Source organism: Myotis lucifugus, unplaced genomic scaffold (genome assembly GCF_000147115.1).
Source record: "Myotis lucifugus unplaced genomic scaffold, Myoluc2.0 scaffold_69, whole genome shotgun sequence".
NCBI classification, from domain to species: domain Eukaryota; kingdom Metazoa; phylum Chordata; class Mammalia; order Chiroptera; family Vespertilionidae; genus Myotis; species Myotis lucifugus.
In genome coordinates this window covers 4,104,972-4,124,653 of record NW_005871117.1, presented here as the reverse complement: position 1 = coordinate 4,124,653, position 19,682 = coordinate 4,104,972, and the positions used below count along the sequence as shown (strand labels likewise).

General features: G+C 42.5%; 3 protein-coding genes and 1 pseudogene across 7 annotated transcripts in view; 3 read left to right on the top strand and 1 right to left on the bottom strand.

The window, feature by feature from the left end:
• P4HA1 (prolyl 4-hydroxylase subunit alpha 1) overlaps window positions 1-456 on the bottom strand; it is a 79,582-nt gene extending 79,126 nt beyond the window's left edge. For 3 of the 4 annotated variants that reach the window (XM_023755118.1, XM_006090268.3, XM_023755119.1), the window contains exon 1: window positions 281-456. The gene's annotated coding sequence lies outside the window, so the exon portion shown is untranslated. The remainder of the gene's footprint in view (window positions 1-280) is intronic. The other variant, XM_006090269.3, reaches the window with a different exon arrangement.
• A 15,745-nt stretch (window positions 457-16,201) lies between these two features.
• On the top strand, window positions 16,202-17,188 carry LOC102418763 (putative elongation factor 1-alpha-like 3). Its single transcript, XM_023755115.1, has one exon. It carries the CDS (start codon window positions 16,268-16,270, stop codon window positions 17,066-17,068), a length of 801 nt encoding a protein of 266 aa, XP_023610883.1. The 5' UTR covers window positions 16,202-16,267; the 3' UTR covers window positions 17,069-17,188.
• A 37-nt stretch (window positions 17,189-17,225) lies between these two features.
• LOC111826338 lies at window positions 17,226-17,793 on the top strand (annotated as a pseudogene).
• Window positions 17,794-18,752: 959 nt separating this feature from the next.
• Window positions 18,753-19,682, top strand: part of NUDT13 (nudix hydrolase 13) — an 18,195-nt gene continuing 17,265 nt past the window's right edge. For both annotated transcript variants that reach the window (XM_006090263.3, XM_006090265.3), the window contains exon 1: window positions 18,753-18,886. The gene's annotated coding sequence lies outside the window, so the exon portion shown is untranslated. The remainder of the gene's footprint in view (window positions 18,887-19,682) is intronic.

The window sequence follows — 19,682 nt, the reverse complement described above, 5'->3', positions numbered from 1 at the left end:
CTGTCGCAGCCCGATCGACCGGGGGCGCCCACCGGGTCGGAGGCGCGAAGGGGCGCACCGACGCGGACAGAGGATCCTCTTGTCCGGCCCTGGGGTCCGCTCAGGGCGAGGGGCCGAGCCCCCAGGGAAGAATAAGAAGGCTGCCGCGGTAAACTGGGGAACCCCGCCCCCAAACCATCCCCCCCGAGGGGGCAGGGGCCGGGCCACCGGGGCCGGGGAGCAGGACCACGGCTGCCCAAGGGCCTCGGCCTCGGTCTCCAGGGTCCGGGGCGCGTCTCACCTGGGAAGCGGGGCGCGAGCGCGTTCCTCCGTGCCCTGCTGCCGGCACCGAGCGGGCCACCTCCTCCGTCCTCTGCCCGCTAGCGGCGCGACTGGGCAGCAGAGGGAGCCCGTAAGCCTTTTATAACCCCAGGCGCCGGCCGCGGGGAGAGGAGGCGACCGCAGCCTCTACGTGAGCGCGAGCACACCCGCGCCCGCCGACCGCGCAGGCGCCACGGGCCGCCCGCCCCCGCCCACTCCCGTGGCCCACACCCGCTCTGCCCACGAGCTCGTGGAATCTGCGGCCGGAGGTGGGGCGGCGGCGGGCCGGGACGCAACGCGCCTGCGCAAGGCTTCTCGCCACGCCACCGTCACCCTGGTTACCACGAACGGGCCCAGCTCCTTTTCATCAGGCTCTTTAGCGCCTTCATTTCAGCATCAGCCTCATATCACCTGGAGGGAGACGCCGTAAACGTGAGGAGAGGAACAGAGTAGCGTAGAAAATGAAGCAGAAAGCGAGCTTCCGGTGGATCCTGGGCATCTCAGCTGTCTTGGCCCTGAGCCTTTTTGCTTTACTTAACCTCCCTCTTTCACCTCTACTGTCGTGCAAATCTCTCGTCACCTTTATATTTTATCAGTAGGTAATGGATTCTGTGCTCCAGAAACAGATTTTTTTTTTATTTTTTAATTAAATCTTTATTGTTTTTTTAAATATATTTTATTGATTTTTAGAGAGGAAGGGAGAGGGAGAGATAGAAACATCAATGATGAGAGAGAATCATTGATTGGCTGCCTCCTGCACACCCCCCACTGGGGATCGAGCCCGCAACCCAGGCATGTGCCCTTGGCCGGAATCGAACCTGGGATCCTTCAGTCCGCAGGCTGACACTCTATCCATTGAGCCAAACCAGTAGGGCAAATCTTTATTGTTGAAAGTATTACATATGTCCCCTTTTTCCCTCATTGACCCCTTCTATCCCGCCCCCACCGCCTGCCCGGGCCTTCACCACCCTATGATCTGTGTCCATGGGTTATGCATATATGCGTACAAGTTCTTTGATCTCTTCCCACCCAGCCAGCCTCCCCCGCCTTCCCTCTGAGGTTCCGCAGTCTGTCCTATGCTTCTATGTCTCTGGATCTATTTTTTTCCATAAGTTTATTTTGTCCATTAGATTCCACGCAGGAGTGAGATCATGTGATACTTGTCTTTCTCTGGCTTATTTCGCTTAGCATAATGCTTTCCAGGTCCCTCCATGCTGAGGCAGATTTTTATTTTTTTGGTTCAATTCCTGGCCTAGTCCCCTATAAGGTTGGGCATTAACCCCTCTGTACCCCAGTTTCCTCATCTATGAGGGTAGATGCCTCAGAGGATTATTGTGAGAATTAAATGATAATGTATGTAAAGCACTTAGCACAAGCCTAGCACACAGAAAGGACTTGGTAAATAGATTGTGGTGTTGTAGCACAGCATGTCAAACTGTGGACCCACGCATGTGGCCCACAACGAATACATTTGCGGCCCAGCCAATATAACGGTATGTAAGAAACATTTTAATAAAAATTTCGTAACTTAATTTTACAGTATCCTGTTATACATAATTATTAATAACGAACTACAACGTTCGCTAATGACTGATTACTATAATCGTGTTGCATTCATTTCCCTTATGTGCCTTACGTGCAGGTGCACCATTTCTCTCCACTAATACTGGCAGCGAATATTTTAGCAGCCGATTGCCACGTCATTAGTCTTGTACTGACTTGTTTGGTGTGTGCAACAGGAAATATTTCGCTTTCGGAGAACAAGAAAAATAGGTTTATTTGCGTTACGCTTATTAATTTGTGCAGTTATTCAGTGGTAAGTTAATGTTCAAGAAAAAATATTTTTATTAAAATATTCTATTATTTTATGTTAATGATTACTCATTTATTTCAGCCCTTTGTATTCAGCATGTCTCTATCGAAACAAACCTACGTTTCTATGAAAATTGAAGCTTTTGGTTTTTTTGTGTGGCCCACAGAAACTTAAACCGTGTTTATTTGGCCCGTGTTAGCCTTTGAGTTTGACATGCTTGTTGTAGCATATAAGGCACCAATATTGTCTTAGTCTTAGTCAAGCATTTGCCTTGGTCATTATGTTGCTAAAAGAAGAAAGCTTAACTATCAGGAGGCATACAATGAAAGAGATAATCTTTCCCTTGTCAGTGAAAGGGAAGAAGGACTTCTCTAAGACTTATTCTTTAAAAAGTGCTTCTAAAGTTTTCCATTGTTGCTAAAAAGCATAGTAATTAAACATTAACATTTGACTCTTACCTAGGAAGTGGGGTGAATAACACAGACACAGAAATAGAGGGAAGGTACTTGGGGAGCCCCCCTTACCTGAGATTTTGCTTTCTGCAGTTTCAGTGGTTTCTACAGTCGTGGTCTGAAAATATTAAATGGAAAATTCCAGAAATAAACAATTCATAAAGTTTAAATTGCACGTGTCTGGATACCATAATGAAATCTTGAGCCATCCTGCTCCATCCCTCCCAGGTCATGAATCATCCTTTGTCCAGCTTATCTTCGAGGGGATATCCTTCCCGCCCATTAGTCACTTTGTAGCCCTCCGGGTTATCAGATCCGCTGTCACGGTATCACAGTACTTATGTTCAAGTAAACTTTTTTTCTTAACGGCCCCAAAGCACAAGAGTAGTGAGGCTGGCAATCCGGATGTGCCAAAGAGAAGCTGCAAAGTGCTTCCCCTAAGTGAAGAGGTGAAAGTTCTCCACTTAATAAGGGAAGAAAGAAAATCATATTTTGAGATTGCTGAGAATGAAACTTCTATCCGTGAAACTGTAAAAAAAGGAAAAAGAAATGCATGCTAATTTTGCTGTTGCACCTCAAACTGCAGAAGTTACAGCCATAGTATGTGACAAGTGCTTGGCTAAGATGAAAAGGCATTTAATTTGTGGGTGGAAGATGTGAACAGAAAACCTTGTGTTCCAATTGACATCAACATGTTACACCAGAAAGCATTGAGCCTCGGCAAGGGATCCCCTGAAATGAGTGACCATAGTAACATAACTTTTATTACAGTACATTGTTATAATTATTCTATTTTTATATTAGTTGTTAATATCTTACTGTGTCTAATTCACAAATTGAATTTTATCTTAGTATGTATGTATTGGGACAAAACACAGTGTATATAGGGTGTGTCACTATCTGTGGTTTCAGGCATCTACTGGAGATTTTGAAACGTATCCCCCATGTATAGGGGGAACTACTGTATAGTGATGATTAATCAGCTGTTCTCAAAGCATGGTTGGGGGTCCCTAGGGTCCAAATTATTTCATACTAAGACTTTACTTGCCTTTTACCCTGTAATTAAAGTACAGTGGGGTTTTCCACGAGAGAACATGTTCTATGCATTAGGGTTGAATGCAGAAGCAGATATGAGAATTAGGCCAGATATTAAAAAGGTTTGCAGAAATGTAAAATAATGCCACTCTTCTCACTAAACTCTTTTTGCCTTGAAAGATATAGTTATTTTTCATTTTAAAACGTTATTTATGTTAACATGTAACATTTATTATTGTTTTAAACGAATTAATAAAAAGGATTTTACCTTTGTTTTGTCTCCTGATATAGTAAATGTTGATAGATATGAGTCACATAAAAGCTTTTGGGAGTCCTCAATACTTTTTTTTTTTAAATAGATTTTTATTGATTTCAGAGAGGGAGAGAGAGATAGAAACATCAGTGATGAGAGAGAATCATTGATCAGCTGCCTCCTGCACACCCCCAACTGGGGATCGAGCCCGCAACCCAGGCATGTGCCCTTAACCGGAATCGAACCCAGGACCTTTCAGTCCACAGGCTGACACTTTATCCACTGAGCCAAACCGCTAGAGTCTCAATACCTTTTATGAGTGTGAAATGGTCATAAGACCAAAGAGTTTGAGAACCACTAGTCTAAACGAAGGGCAGTGAACCAGCCCCTTGGCACAGGAGGCCAGGATTTGCTAGAAAATCTTTGCCACAAATAGAGTTGTAACCAACTTATCCATTGGCCCTGTACAGAGCTGACTGGTGAACATTGACAATTTACCCTGTAAATAAAATAGCTCCAAGCCTTGAGGCAGGTTTCCTGTGACGCTAAGAGTCCCCAGCAATGTGTAAACATTTTAACTGCGATCTTTGGACTGCTAGTTCCTTCTTCACCGAGTTCCCCTCTGCCAGGCTTCCTCTTTCTAGTGGTGTTGGAGTGGTTAGCAGGCATTTTAAAAATTTAGCTGAAAGGAAGTTGAATTAGAATACATTTGGTATGCGTTTAATGGGGTATATTTTTGTAATTTATAGTCACTTCCATGTATAGTTACGACATTGCCAGCTGTCCCGGTGTAGGAGTGGCATCCAAGAATACTTCTACCATTCATGGTGCTGACCCACCCAGCATTGTAAAACTAAGGTGAAGGGCCAGACATGTATAGCTATTTTAAGGTGTCCTGTGTTCTAGCATCAAAAATATATGGATAGTGGAGGAGAAGCAAAGTTGAAACTGTAGGGAGCCTGAAGCTAATCTATGGGAAATTCTTCCAATTATTGGATATGAGAAATTTTAATTAAAGATTTAGTATTTATCAATGCTTAGTCAATAAAAGGAAATATTTTTGTCAGAATTTAATGAGGACATCCACAACAGACTAGTTAGTGTCATCATCTTAAAGAAAACTGAGGCATGGCTCCATGGTTGAACATCAACCTATGAACCAGGAGGTCACATTGGGATTCCCAGTCAGGGCACTTGCCTGGGTTGCAGGCTCCATCCCCTTTATGGGGTGTACAGGAGGCAGCCCATCAATGATTCTCTCTCATCATTGATGTTTCTAACTCTCTCCCTTTCTCTCTGAAATCAATTTAAAAAATCAACAAAAAGACTGTGTCAAACAAGCATAGCTTTTCTACACATAGAACAGTGATAGCGAACCTATGACACGCGTAACTCATTTTTTTGGTTGATTTTTCTTTGTTAAATGTCATTTAAATATATAAAATAGATATCAAAAATATAAGTCTTTGTTTTACTATGGTTTCAAATATCAAAAAATTTCTATATGTGACATGGCATCAGAGTTAAGTTAGGGTTTTTCAAAATGCTGACACGCCGAGCTCAAAAGGTTCTCCATCACTGACATAGAAAATAATAAAAATAGCTTTTATTTCACATTTTAAATGGTGTTTCTTTCTTTGACATTGAGCACCTGTATGGTTAACAAAAAAGGGAAGCCACTGTTATTGAAAGTGCTGTTAACCAAACTGCATTCACACATATGAAACAGTTAAAAATCATTGAAGAACATGGATAGCTTTTAATTGTGAAGATTATAAAATACTACATAGCTTTGAGAGTTAGGAGAATGAGGTTGATTTTTATGAATAGGTGATAGTGGATAGGTTTTGTTAGCTGGGGATTAAGATGATGGAAACAATATTTTAGAAATATTATGCTATGTGAATTAGAAAAAGAAAGTAGAGTCTAGGCTAGAAATCCAAGATTCATTGACTAAATATTTATGGACACCTAGCTACTGCATCCTAGACCCTGCCTACTGGGCTATGGAAGATCAAATTTTAATTAATCTATGTTTTTAAGGAGTTTATAATGTTATTGGATAGAGTTAAAACCTGCACTTGTGGCTATCAGAATACGTTCATCCAATAAATATTTGCATGCCTATATGAGCCAGACTATGCTAAGTGCTGGGTATATGAATCCTGCTGTCATTGGATCTAGAGTCCTTTGAAGGAAACCAGCAATACACCAAATAAGTAACTAAGTAATTAAATAAAAAATAAATATCGATAAGTGTAATTAAAAAATAAAATGCGATGGAAAAAATAATAGGAAGGACATAATTTAGATTGGTAACATGGGGAGAGTGTCACTAAAGAAGTGATAGTGGACTGAGACCTCAGTTATCCAGGTGAAAGGTGTGAATAAGAGCATTCAGAAGAAAGAGAATAGCATATGTGAGGACTGTGTGGCAGGAGAAAGCTTGGTGCGTTTGAGAAGCAAAAAGAAATTCAGCATAATTCTAATGCGGTAAACAAGGGAGGAACCGGTAACATAGGTATGCAAAAGGATAGGTTTTTAGTTCAGGGCCTGTGGCAAGTACATTGGGAAGGCACTGACATATTTTAAACAGTTGAGTAACATTATGTATTTTATCTTTAACAAAATAAATGCAATGTAGGAATATGGGTTTCCCTATGACTGACATGCCACTGGATGTAGAACTAGCCCTGGGGACTAGGACTGATAGGGACTTCTTAATCATGAGGAGGGACGTGAAAGTAAAGAAATGAGGGATTCTGGAAGGTAGCTGGAACTGGAATCACTCTAGCCATTAACATCCTGTCAGCATGGCATTGAGGACACTGGCTGCAATGGAGTAGCCAGCCGCCTACGTCATGTGGCCTCAATAGGGATGCTCACAGAATAATGGTCCCACATCCTAATTCCTAAAACCTGTGAATATATTCCCTTACTTGGCAAAATAATTTTGCAAGTGTGGTTAAATTAAGGCCCTTTACATAGGGAGACTATCCAGGGGGGCCCAATCTGCTTAAATAGAGCTGAGAGACTATCCTGGCTCTAATGAGAGAAAGAGAAGTGAGGATGAAAGCAAAGTCAGATTTTGCTACAGTACTCATTTGAAGATGGAGAGATGGGGGCCTCTAGAAATTGGAAAAGTCAAAGAAGCAGATTCTCCTCGAAGGCCTCCAGAAAGAAATGCAGACTTTTCCTTTTGATTTTAGCGCAGTGAGACCCTTGTCAGAGTTCTGAGCTGTAAGACAATAAATCTGCATTGTTTAAGCCACCAAGTTTGTGGTAATTTGTCATAGCAGCAGTAAGAAAGCAATACCCTCACACGTGTGACCATGATTGAAGCAATGGCTGAAGACAATATTTCTCAAGAGTCTGAGTAAATTTCCTAATGTTTTCTCCTAAAGGAGAATGTGGTGGTTAGAACCGACCCTGACTCCAGTTAAGCATTCTTGCGATAATGGAAATTATCTGAGGAGGAGGACGCTAGGAAGGAAGACATCTCAAGAAGCAGGACAAAAGCATTGAGACCTTTGATTTTAATATTGAAAAGCATATGAACAGAAGATTATGGTTCAATTCGCTGTCAGGGCACATGCTCGGGTTGCAGGCAGGGTCCCCAGTGTGGGGTGTGCAGGAGGCAGCCAATCAATGGTTCTCTCTCATCATTGATGTTTCTATCTCTCTTTCCCTCTCCCTTCTTCTCTGAAATCAATAAATATATATAGCCCTAGCTGGTTTGGCTCAGTGGATAGAGAGTCAGCCTATGGACTGAAGGGTCCTGGGTTTGATTCCGGTCAAGGCCACATGCTTGGGTTGCAGGATCGATCCCCAGTAGGGGGCGTGCAGGAGGTAGCCAATCAATGATTCTCTCTCATTGATGTTTCTATCCCTCCTCCCTTCCTTTCTGAAATCAATAAAACTATATTTTTAAAAAATAGCTTCATATAATGTGTGATCTATTGATGACATTGCTGAATTAGAAAAAATCTTTCTTAAAATAAATAAATAAATGTATATCCATATATATATGTGTGGATATATAGATATATATTTAAAAGCATATGACCTCATATTGTACCTTCAAATTCATAAAGTAGGACACAGTAGTTACATAAAAATTATGCCATGGTCTCTCCCTTGGAAAACTGGCAGAATAGTGTTATCTATCAACAACCAAGTAAAATTTTAACAAATCGTTAAAGGCCATTGTAGGTTAGCATGTCAGCTGGGAACCTCAGACAAAGTGGAGATTGCACTCATAAGTTCTTCCCACAATCTTAGTGGTGCTCAGAGGAATGATTATGGGCAGGATAGGAGTCCAGGAAGAACCCCTCAATGGTGCAAGCATACAGATAATTGGTAGCTGCTAAGAGTTGAACATGAAGCCTCCCCCCACTCTTTTTCCTAATATATATATATATAGTTTTTATTGATTTCAGAGAGGAAGGGAGAAGGAGAGAGAGATAGAAACATTACTGATGAGAGAGAATCATTGATTGGCTGCCTCCAGCATGCCACACATTGGAGATCAAGCCTGCAACAGGCATGTGCCCCTGACTGAAATTGAACCCGGGACTCCTCCAGTCCACAGGCTGATGCTCTATCCACTAAGCCAAACCAGCCAAGGCTTCTTTTTCCTACCTTATAAAGCAATGCCCTGCCCTAGCCGGCTTGGCTCAGTGGATAGAGCATCAGCCTGCGGACTGAAGGGTAACAGGTTCAATTCTGGCCAAGGGCACATGCCTGGGTTTCGGGCTCATTCCCCAGTAGGAGGTGCGTAGGAGGCAGTCAATCAATGATTCTCTCTCATCATTGATGTTTCTCTCTCTCTCTCCTTCTCCCTTTCTTTCTGAAATCAATAAAGAAATATATTTAAAGCAAAGCCCTAAGCCTCTGGAGAAGAGGCAGCAAACTCTCAGGCCCCCAGAGCACAGGTAAAGATCTCTTGTAAATGGGGGGAATATAGAGGAAAAGGCCTCTATCCTTGGGGAAGAGGCAGGAAATCCTCTTTTCCTCAGGATCCTGCACTAATAGCAAGCTGAAGTCCTCTATTGCTGAGGGAGGAATAGGAAATTCTTGCCCAAAACAAACCATAGATAAAAGGCTGAGTTGGCTGCCACAGAGAGGAGTAGACTGAAAAAGTCCCATCTCCCAAGGCACAGGCACACAAGGCCTGTCTAAGATTGAGACTGAACCAGGACAACAGAGAATCTCCATCCAAACCCATTCTAATGCTGAGTGTGGACAGAGAGCCTCTCTGGTGGCATAAGAATGTGTGGACAATCAAAAGCCAAGGGGAAAGCAGGAACACTGAGCAAAATCCTCTGGCACCCCAGCCATCACACTTAAACCCCAGGAAACAGCACCATCCTGCTTAAAAAAATAAAATGAAAATTGAAGTCTGTGACTTAATAAAGGTAACTATAGCAACAACAAAGCCCCAGCCCAACTCAACTAATTAGATTGGTCCAACCCCCCACATAATAACCTGACAGAAGAAGAAGTGTGTTCATTGCCAGGTATGGACAATACTTAACCAGAAAATAGTGCTGTTCTGCACATACTGTCCAGCACTCATCAGAAAACCATGAAACCCAAAACAAACAAAAAATTCCATTGTCAAGAGATAAAATAGTAAATAGAAATGGACTCAGAGATGAGCCAGATGTTGGAGTCAATCAGATAAGGATTGAAAAAAAATGAACAACATGCATGAATAAATGGCGAATTTCAGTAGAGAGATGGAAATTGTAAGAGTCAAATGAAAATACTAGGAGGGAAAAAGCCCATGGTATTCAGAGATGAATAATCCTTTTGATGGACTCATGGTGTACTCAACACAGCTGAGAAAAAAAAAGATAAAATCATCCAAACAGATATACAGAAGGAAAAAAAGTGAAAAACACGTGGAATAGAACATCCAGAAACTGTGGGATAATAGCAAACAATCCTACATAGGTGTAGTTGGAATTCCAGAAAAAGAGAGAGAAAATGGGGCTTTAGAAATGTTTGCAAGTGAGAGGCGTCAACAGCCATGGCTCCCAACATGCCTTTGGCTGAACTGGCCCCAGAGAGTCCTAAGGCATCCAGGCCATGCTGCTGGGGAAAGAGAAGCTTGATTCTGTGATTGAATTCCACATCCCAGACTGTTGATCTGAGAATCATAGGAAGCCTGATTCACCCCCTAAGGGGCTATTCCTACCACAAGGCATTCAACCCTCCGAAAAAGGCCTATGAAAGATGACATCACTGGGTCTGCTGATCAGATGACAATGAGAAGGCCTTGAAAATCCACCTTGAGACCTACATTCCTTTGACCTCAGGAATTGTTTGGTTAGGGGCTCAGAACATAGAGGTTATAGCCTAAATTGATCCAAATAAAGTAGAGACCAATACTTTTGTTTCATGTCTGAGGGTGGACATACTCCTGGAAAAGAACAAGATCTCCGGGCAGCCATTTTCCTACCATGATAGAAGCCAACTTGAGGATAAAGCCAACATATGAAATAGGTCAGAGCTGAGATAAACCGAGTAAAGTCTTAATTCAATAGTATCTGAGGCCTTACCTATAGTTGGATGTTTTAACTTGGCAATCCAATAAATTTCCTTTTTATTTAAGCAAATTAAACGAGTTTTCTCAATTGCAAGTAACCAAACATATCTTAACTGATGTAATATCCTAGTGCTAGTATTATGAGTCATTTTTAGAGGGGGCTCCAACTCAGCTCTCAACTGTTCTCTTGTTCTAAAACAAATTTCTAATTCCCAAAGGAGATGTGTTTTCCAAAAGTAAAACAATGGTGTCAGAAGAATATAACAAGCAACTGTTGTAATAAAGAAGCCTATTTTAATTATTTGTTCCTTCATTCAATAGTTCCTTCATTCAATAGCATCTACAGTATGCCAGGCATTATATCAGGCATTGGAAATATATTAATTAATAAGTTATTTATTTATTTTTAATCCTCACCCGAGGATATTTTTCCACTGATTTTTAGAGAATGGAAGAGAGAGGGAAAGATAGAGAGAAATAAAGATGTGAGAGAAACACATCAATTGGTTGCCTCCTGCATGAGCCCCGACCAGGGCCCGGGCCAGGGAGGAGCCTGCAACCAAGGTATGTGCCCTTGAGCAGAATCGAACCAGGGACCCTTCAGTCCGCATGCTCTACCCACTGAGCCAAACCAGCTAGGGCGATAAGTTACTTATTAATGTTGGCTGTGAATGATTTATGAATAACATAACCGCTATATCAGATTCCATTTACTCCTTTTCCACTTTCTGGTATCTTTCCTTAGCAATGTGTCACTCTTCGAATATAAACAGCTTGAATCCTAAATATTTTCAAGTGCTATAGCTTTCATGGGAATATCCAACAACTATTCTGTCAAGCATAGGAAATGTTTACAAATTTTTTAAATTTTTTACAAAAAACAATAAGTTACATTTCAGAAAAATATTTCTGTTTATAAACATACAACATTTGACTTGGCTGTCTGAAAGATTTGTAAAGCTTGGCCAATCCATGCATTCTTCCACCCAAATGAACATGTTAACAGCTCAAACAAACCAGGCAAGAATGCCAGAAATCTCAACTTGATTTGGTGAAGCAAGACTCAAGAATCTAGGACCTAGGATTTATTCAGTCACAGAGGTACAGTATTTGGTTGGAAGAAAAATATTTGGTCTGGAAGGAGCACTGGTAGAATCGGTGAGCCTCGGTTCTTCCAGTCCACCATTAACAGTAAAGCTTTAATTTTTATGCTGAAATTTTCTTCTTCTCCCATATAGGCAAAAGAAAGTCATTTTGAGAATCAATTGAGATGGTTGTTTTGAAAGTTCTTGGAAAACTATGAGGTACTTACTATATTTATGTAAGTAATCATCACTGAAGGCTATAGTATAGAATTGTATGAGGTTTCATTCTGTTGGTTTTTTTTAAAGATATTTTATTGATTGAGAGAGAGAGAGAGAGAAACATTGACGTGAGAGTGAAACATTGACGGGCTGCCTCCTGTATGCCCCCTACTAGGGATTGAGTCCAAAACCTAGGCATGTGCCCTGAGAATTGAACCAGCAACCTATCAGTGCACGGGATGATGCCCAACTAACGGAGCCAGGCTGCTGCAGGGCTTGTTTTGTTGTTTTTTAATCATAGAACCAAAGTTGATGAATTTTACACCTATTTCATTGACTTTGGAGAAAGTTATAATACGGCATGATTAGTCTTGATCTTAATGGATATGAGGGATAAAGAGAAGGATGCTTTCTTATAGAGTCTATAATTAGTCTATGGTTAATGTTAGCTCTTAAGTCAGTCCTGATGTTAAAGAACACTGCTTCACAACCCTTTACCAATTTAAGGAATACTTTTTAAAAAAAAAATCCTCACCTGGGGACATGCTTTTTATTGATTTTTTTAAAAGAGAGTGAGGAAAGGAGAGGGAAAGAGAAACATCGATCAGTTGCCTCCACTATGCACCCTGACTGGGGATGGAACCCACAACCTGGGTATGTGTCCTGACCAGGAATAGAACCTGCGATCTTTCATTGTATGGGACGACGCTCCTACCAACTGAACTGCACCAACCAGAGCAGAAATACTTTTCATAGATCTACTGTGCTAGACTGGTTGCACTAATAGTCCCAATTCTTCCCTCCTTTCTGTATCCACTCCTGTGTGGTTAAAAAAAAAAAATGCTTACCTTGCCCCAAATGATGTCTGCCTTTTGCCCTCAGTTTCTGGAAGGTAATCTCATAGCTGATGGGCGTGCTCTTATTTGCTTGGGAGCCTTGAGTCTCACAGGATAGCCTAACAATGTGATTTAGGGTGGGAGTTGGCCACACCCAACACTGTGACTTAGGGTGAGGACTTTGGGTGACAGAACCTCAGCACAGATTCTGGACACCACTGCTTGGGTGAGTTTCCTTGGTTGGCACATCCTATATGTATCATCACACATTGATGCTGGGGAAGTAATGCATCCTGGCTATGATACATTAAAGAGAAGCTCCACATTTAATACTTCCCTAGACTACCCTTGTCTGATTTCACCTGTACCCTTTCCCTGATAAGCCATCTCCATGAGTATAATAGCTTTCAGTGAGTTCCATGAGTCCTATTGAAAGTGGTCTTGGGAACCCCTTGAACTTGCAGTTGGTATCAGAAGTGAGGGGATCTCTTGTGGGGCCTGTTCCCTCTAACTTTGCAGTCAGCCTAAACCCCTCATAACACCCTCTGCCACGTAACCTTGCAGTACCCTCTCATTTTAACTCTGAGTCTGACTGTAAAATATGCTTTGTGATGCAAGCAGATGCGCATATTTCCACCTGTGCTTTTGCCCTCTGCCATCATCATCAAAAGAATGTGCTCATGCCCTAGCTGGTTTAGCTCAATGGATAGAGCCTGCAGACTGAAGGGTCCCAGGTTTGATTCCGGCCAAGGGCACATGCCTGGGTTGCAGGCTCAATCCCCAGTAGGGGGCATGCAGGAGGCAGCCAATCAGTGATTCTCATCATTGATGTTTCTATCTCTCCCTCTCCCTTCCTCTCTCTGAAAATCAATAAAAACATGTTTAAAAAACTATGAGGATTGTAGTTATCTATACTTTTGTTGCATTTATTAACCATGCATTATGATTGTTTAACACAGCTAATAATTGGTTAAATATTTTAACAGCTTTATTGACCTATCTATATATAAAGCCTAAGCGACCGAACAACCGAATGACCAGATGACAAAATGACCAGTTGACCGGTTGCTATGACGTGCACTGACCACCAGGGGGCAGTCTCTCAACACAGGAGCTGCCTTCTGGTGGTCAGTGCGCTCCCACAGCCAACCTCCCAGGCCTGGCCAACCTCCTGTGTTGGCATGCCCCCCCCAATTGGCCTCAATTTGGGGGCCAGCCAGACAACCTCCCGAGGTCCCTCCCCCTGGCTGGCCAGCTCCCCCATCGACCCCAATCTGGGGGGGGGGGGCTGGCCAGCCAACCTCCCGCGGTCCCTCCCCCAGGCCGGACTCCCCCCCCCCCCATCAGCCCCGATCGCTGGCCAGGCCAAGGGACCCCCCACCTGTGTATGAATTCGTGCACCGGGCCTCTAGTAATTCAAATAATGTACCACTTACTTAAAGTATGTAATTCAATATTCTTAAGTAGGTTCACAGAATTGTGTAATTATTAAAATCAATTTTACATTTTCATCACTTAAAAAAAGAAAAACAACCTCTGTTCCCATTAGTAGTCACCCCCCTTCTTCCCAGCACTTCCCTAACCCCCACCCCTAGGCAAGCTCTAAATCTACTTTCTGCGTTTACAGATTTGCCAATTCTGAACATTTTATACAAATGCAATATGTGATTTTTTGTGAATGGATTCTTTCACTTAGTGTAATGTTTCATGCTTCATCCAGTACTTCATTGCAGTACTTCATTCCCTTATATTGCCAAATAAAGTACCATTGTATGGATAACCACATTCTGCTCACCATTCATAAGTTCATGGACATTGGAGTTGTTTCTATTTTTTGGCTATCTTGAATGATGCTGGCACGAAACTTTGTGTACAAGTTTTTATGTGGACATATGTTTTCAATTCTCTTGGAAATATACTCAGGAGTGAAAATGCCGGGTCATTTGGTAACTCTGTATTTAACTTTTTGCGGAACTGCCAAACTGTTTTCCAAAGCAGCTACACCATTTACAATCCCACAGGCAGTGTATAGGGATTCCATTTCCTCCACATCCTCACCACTCCTTGTCATTATCTGCCGTTTTGATGTGGCCAACCTAGTGGGTATGAAATGGTATCTCGTGATTTTGATGTGCATTTCCCTGGGCCAATGATCCAACTTTTGGTACTTACTGGTCATTTTTCTATCTCCTTTGGATAAATGTCTATGCAGATCTTTTGCTCCCTTTAAAATTCAGTTATTTATCTTTTTGTTATGAGTTATAAGTGTTCTTTGTGTGTTCTAAGTACAAGTCCCTTATCAAATGTATGATTGGCAATAATGTTTCCCATTCTGTGGATTGTCTTTTCAAATTCTTGATGTTATTGTTTGTGGCACAAAAGTTTTTTAATTGTGATGAAGTCTGATTTTTTTCTTTTGTTGTGAAAAAAAAGTAACTGGGCTTTTGGCAGGAATGCATTGAATCTGTAGATCAATTTGGGGAATATTACCCTCTTAATAAAATTAAGTCTTTCAATCTGTGAACATGCGATTATTTCTATCATTCCAATATTCTCCCATGTGTATGTCAGCTTCCCTGCCCCACACACCCAGTCAGATATAACCCAGGTCTATAGCACATTATGGTAGTCAAAGGTATAGCTTCTGTTTTCTCATCAGTCACGTGCAAATAATAATACATATCTCATAGGATGTAAGGATTAATGATAAATATGCAGAACACTTTGCCTAGGACACAGTAAATGCTCAGTTAATTTTGTCTTAGTCTGTTTGGGCTGCTATAATAAAATACCACAGACTAAGCTGGCTTACAAACAATGGAAATTTATTCCTCACAACTCTGGAGGCTGGAAGTCCAAGATCAGGGAGCCAGCATGGTCTGTTCTGGTGAAGGCCCTCTCCCACTCCCAGGCTGCAGGCTTCCCCCTGTATCCTCAGGTGCTGAAAGGGCACAGGGAGCTGTCTCAGGACTCTCTATTAAGAACATTGACCTCATTCAACAGGTCCCGCCCACGTGACCTCAAGTACCTCCCAGAGACTTCACCTCCTAATCGTATTACCTTGGGCATTGGGATTTCAACATATGAGTCTTGGGGGATGTAAACATTCAGACCATAACACTATTTTTATTTTTATTATATGGCACTTAATGTTTAGTTGCTCAAAAACTGTTATTTTGATTTAAAAAAAAAATTTTAGAGCCCTAACTTTCCTAAGTATGCGCCCCATCTCTTGGAATTCTTTGACTTCATGTTTTGTTTCCCTCAAATTTCTCTGCCTTCCTCAAGGATTGTCAAAAGCATGATTCTGTCACCCCACACTCCCCAAATCCTCCCAGAGATACACTCTGATAAAAAGCATGGGTGCTACTTGGAAAGGTCCAAAAGAAATGGCTGGTCAACTAATCAGAACTATTACTCTTCCCTCCCATGTAACGTAGGTACATCTTAACAGTGACACTTAGAATTTAATAACTCATCTCTTACAGTCTAATGTCCACACTGAGAGAGTTTCTTTTAAAATGTAAGTTAAATCATTCCACGTTTCAATTCTAACTCTTCTGTAAAACCCCATCCCTCTCAGAATTTAAAAAAAAAAAAAAAAGCATTGGCACTCAAAAAATATCAATGGCTCTGTAAGAATGAGAAGACCTGCTTTTTCGCCACGGGTTTGCCGCCAGAACCCAGGTGTCGTGAAAACCACCGATAACTCAAACCCAAGATGGGAAAGGAAAAGACTCACATCAACATCGTCGTCATTGGACACATGGATTCTGGCAAGTCCACCCCTACTGGCCATCTGATCTACAAATGTGGGGGCATCGACAGGAGAACCATCGAGAAATTTGAGAAGGAGGCTGCTGAGATGGGGAAGGGCTCCTTCAAGTATGCCTGGGTCTTGGATAAACTGAAAGCTGAATGTGAGCGAGGTATCACCATTGACATCTCCCTGTGGAAATTCGAGATCAGCAAGTATTATGTGACCATCATTGATGCCCCCGGGCACAGAGACTTCATCAAAAACATGATTACAGGCACATCTCAGGCTGCCTGTGCTGTCCTGATTGTTGCTGCTGGTGCTGGTGGATTTGAAGCAGGCATCTCCAAGAATGGACAGACTCGTGAGCACGCCCTTCTGGATTACACACTGGGTGTGAAACAGCTGATGGTTGGTGTTAACAAAATGGATTCCACTGAGCCACCCTACAGCCAGAAAAGATACGAGGAAATTGTTAAAGAGTCAGTCAGCACCTACATTAAGAAAATTGGCTACAACCCTGACACAGTAGCATTTGTGCCAATTTCTGGTTGGAATGGTGACCACATGCTGGAGCCAAGTGCTAATATGCCTTGGTTCCAGGGATGGAAAGTCACCCGTAAAGATGGCAATGCCAGTGGAACCACGCTGCTTGGAGCTCTGGATTGCATCCTGCCACCAACTCATCCAAATGACAAGCCCCTGCGTCTGCCCCTCCAGGATGTCTACAACGTTGGTGGTGTTGGTATTGTCCCTGTGGGCTAAGTGGAGACTGGTGTTCTCAAGCCCGGCCTGGTGGTCACCTTTGCTCCAGTCAATGTTACAACTGAAGTGAAGCCTGTTGAAATGCACCATGAAGCTTTGAGTGAAGCTCTTCCTGGGGACCATGTGGGCTTCAACGTCAAGAACGTGTCTGTCAAAGATGTTCACCGTGGCCATGTGGCTGGTGACAGCGAAAATGGCCACCAGGGAAGCAGCTGGCTTCACAGCTCAGGTGATTATCCTGAGCCACCCAGGCCAGATCAGTGCTGGAGATGCACCTGTGCTGGATTGTCACGCAGCTCACATCGCTTGCAAATTTCCTGAGCTGAAGGAGAAGATTGATCGTCGTTCTGGGAAGATGGAAGATGGCCCCAAGTTTTTGAAAGATGGCCCCAAGTTTTTGAATTGATATGATTCCTGGCAAGGTTGATATGATTCCTGGCAAGGCCATGTGTGTTGAGAGCTTCTCTGACTACCCTCCTCTTGGCCGTTTCGCTGTTCGTGACATGAGACAGACAGTTGCTGTGGGTGTCATCAAAGCAGTGGACAAGAAGGCAGCTGGAGCTGGCAAAGTCACCAAGTCTGCCCAGAAAGCTCAGAAGCTAAATGAATATTATTCCCAACACCTGCCACCCCCGTCTTAATCAGTGGTGGAAGAACGGTCTCAGAACTGTTTGTCTCAATTGGCCATTTAAGCTTAATAGTAAAAGACTGGTTAATGATTACAATACATCGTAAAACCTTCAGAAGGAAAGGAGAATGTTTTGTGGACCATTTGGTTCTTTTGTGTGTGTGGCAGTTTTTAAGTTATTAGTTTTTAAAATCAGTACTTTTTAATGGAAACAACATGACCAAAAATCTATCACAGAATTCCGAGACCCATTAAAATAACAAAGTTTAATGAGAAACCTGTGTGTTCTTTTGGTCAACACTGTAACTTTCTGTTATACTACTTAGGTAAAAGACTTCAGAGTTGCCCATGACCCACTAGAGTGGTTTTGCTTTCAGTCAGATGGAATCCTCTTGCCCTGGTTGATCGAGGAATGCATTCTATCATTAGTGCAAATACATGTAGACACAGTCATGTCTGTTGAAATTGGCAGAATTTCATAAAATGTTAGAGCTAGTTCTAAAGTGGGCAGAGAATTAGAGATACAGAGAAGTTGAAAGGTATCTTGTTTCCTGCCCCAAACTCCTCCCCTCCCCCCACAAAATATGTTTTCTGTGCATGATTAGTTTAATAATTTTATCCTTTTGTTATTAAAAAAATGGATCTTATGCTGATCTGCCTTCTCCAAAGGCACAGAAGTTCTGGTAATGGACTTAGAAGATTCCAGCATTAGGAAGGTTGAGAACCACTGTCTTAGAAGATCATGCTTTTGACAACCATGATTAACTTTGCAGTTGGAGGGCATAGTTACAGCCGTGGGCAAACTATGGCCCATGGGCCGGTTCCGGCCCGTTTGAAATGAATAAAACTAAAAAAAAAAAAGACCGTACCCTTTTATGTAATGATGTTTACTTTGAATTTATATTAGTTCACACAAACACTCCATCCATGCTTTTGTTCCGGCCCTCCGGTCCAGTTTAAGAACCCATTGTGGCCCTCGAGTCAAAAAGTTTGCCCACCCCTGGATAGCAGCATGCCTGTAGATTGAACTACATTTCCCAGAATGCACCTCCAGGAGGATTCTGGGAAGTGTGGCAGAGGCAGCCACGGTCCCTCTGGGCTGGGGAAGCGCAACTTCCCGGGAACACTTGGAATTTCCTGGTTTCTGCTGATAATTGAGGCCTAGGACGGCACCCCCAGCACAACTCGGAGTGAGTACAGCGGGACGACACTGTTCCGGTTCTAAGTGCAGGAGGCATAATCAGGATCGGAAAAAACCTCTGTCACAGCATGTTGCCATTTTAGCTTAGCCCCGTCTCCTTACAGAAACCAGGAATGACCACAGCTTTGCATCATAACCTGTAGCACTATCTTACTAACTACAAGTAATAATTTTTTGGAGAGTCACTGAAAAATGGAATTTGCTAACTTCTCTGATGGTGCCTGGATTATTTTTGAATTAAGGGAGGAAACATTAGTTTTCAAGACGTAAATTAGGGTTCAGAAAAGAAAGCTGGTCTGAGAGACCTCGAAACCTGTATCCCAGCGGCTCCTTGGTTCTGGTTCTGTCCCAGCCCATCCCGGCCCGGCCGCTGTCATGAAGAGACAGACTCTCTGCAAAGGCTCCTCTCAACCACCGCGGAGCCCGGCCTCTGGGCAAATGAACCAGAGAGAGTCACGTGGGCTTTTGTCATGCTGCAGTGCTTGACAAATACACCTTTACAATGTTAAGATGGACAGGATGAGAAATGTGTGAGTCTTTCATTACAGAGGGATTTGCCTCCTCACTTAATAGTTTCAGTAAAGCCGAAACCGGTTTGGCTCAGTGGATAGAGCGTCGGCCTGCGGACTGAAAGGTCCCAGGTTCGATTCCGGTCAAGGGCTGATCGATGTTTCTAACTTTCAATCTCTCTCCCTTCCTCTCTGTAAAAAATCAATAAAATATATTTAAAAAAAAAATAGTTTTCAGTAAAAACAATATTACCTTTTTATCTCTATCAGGATTTG

Bases quoted from the DNA above. Each gene is read 5' to 3' on its own strand.
- LOC102418763 (XM_023755115.1), top strand. From the start codon at position 16,268: ATGGGAAAGGAAAAGACTCACATCAACATCGTCGTCATTGGACACATG.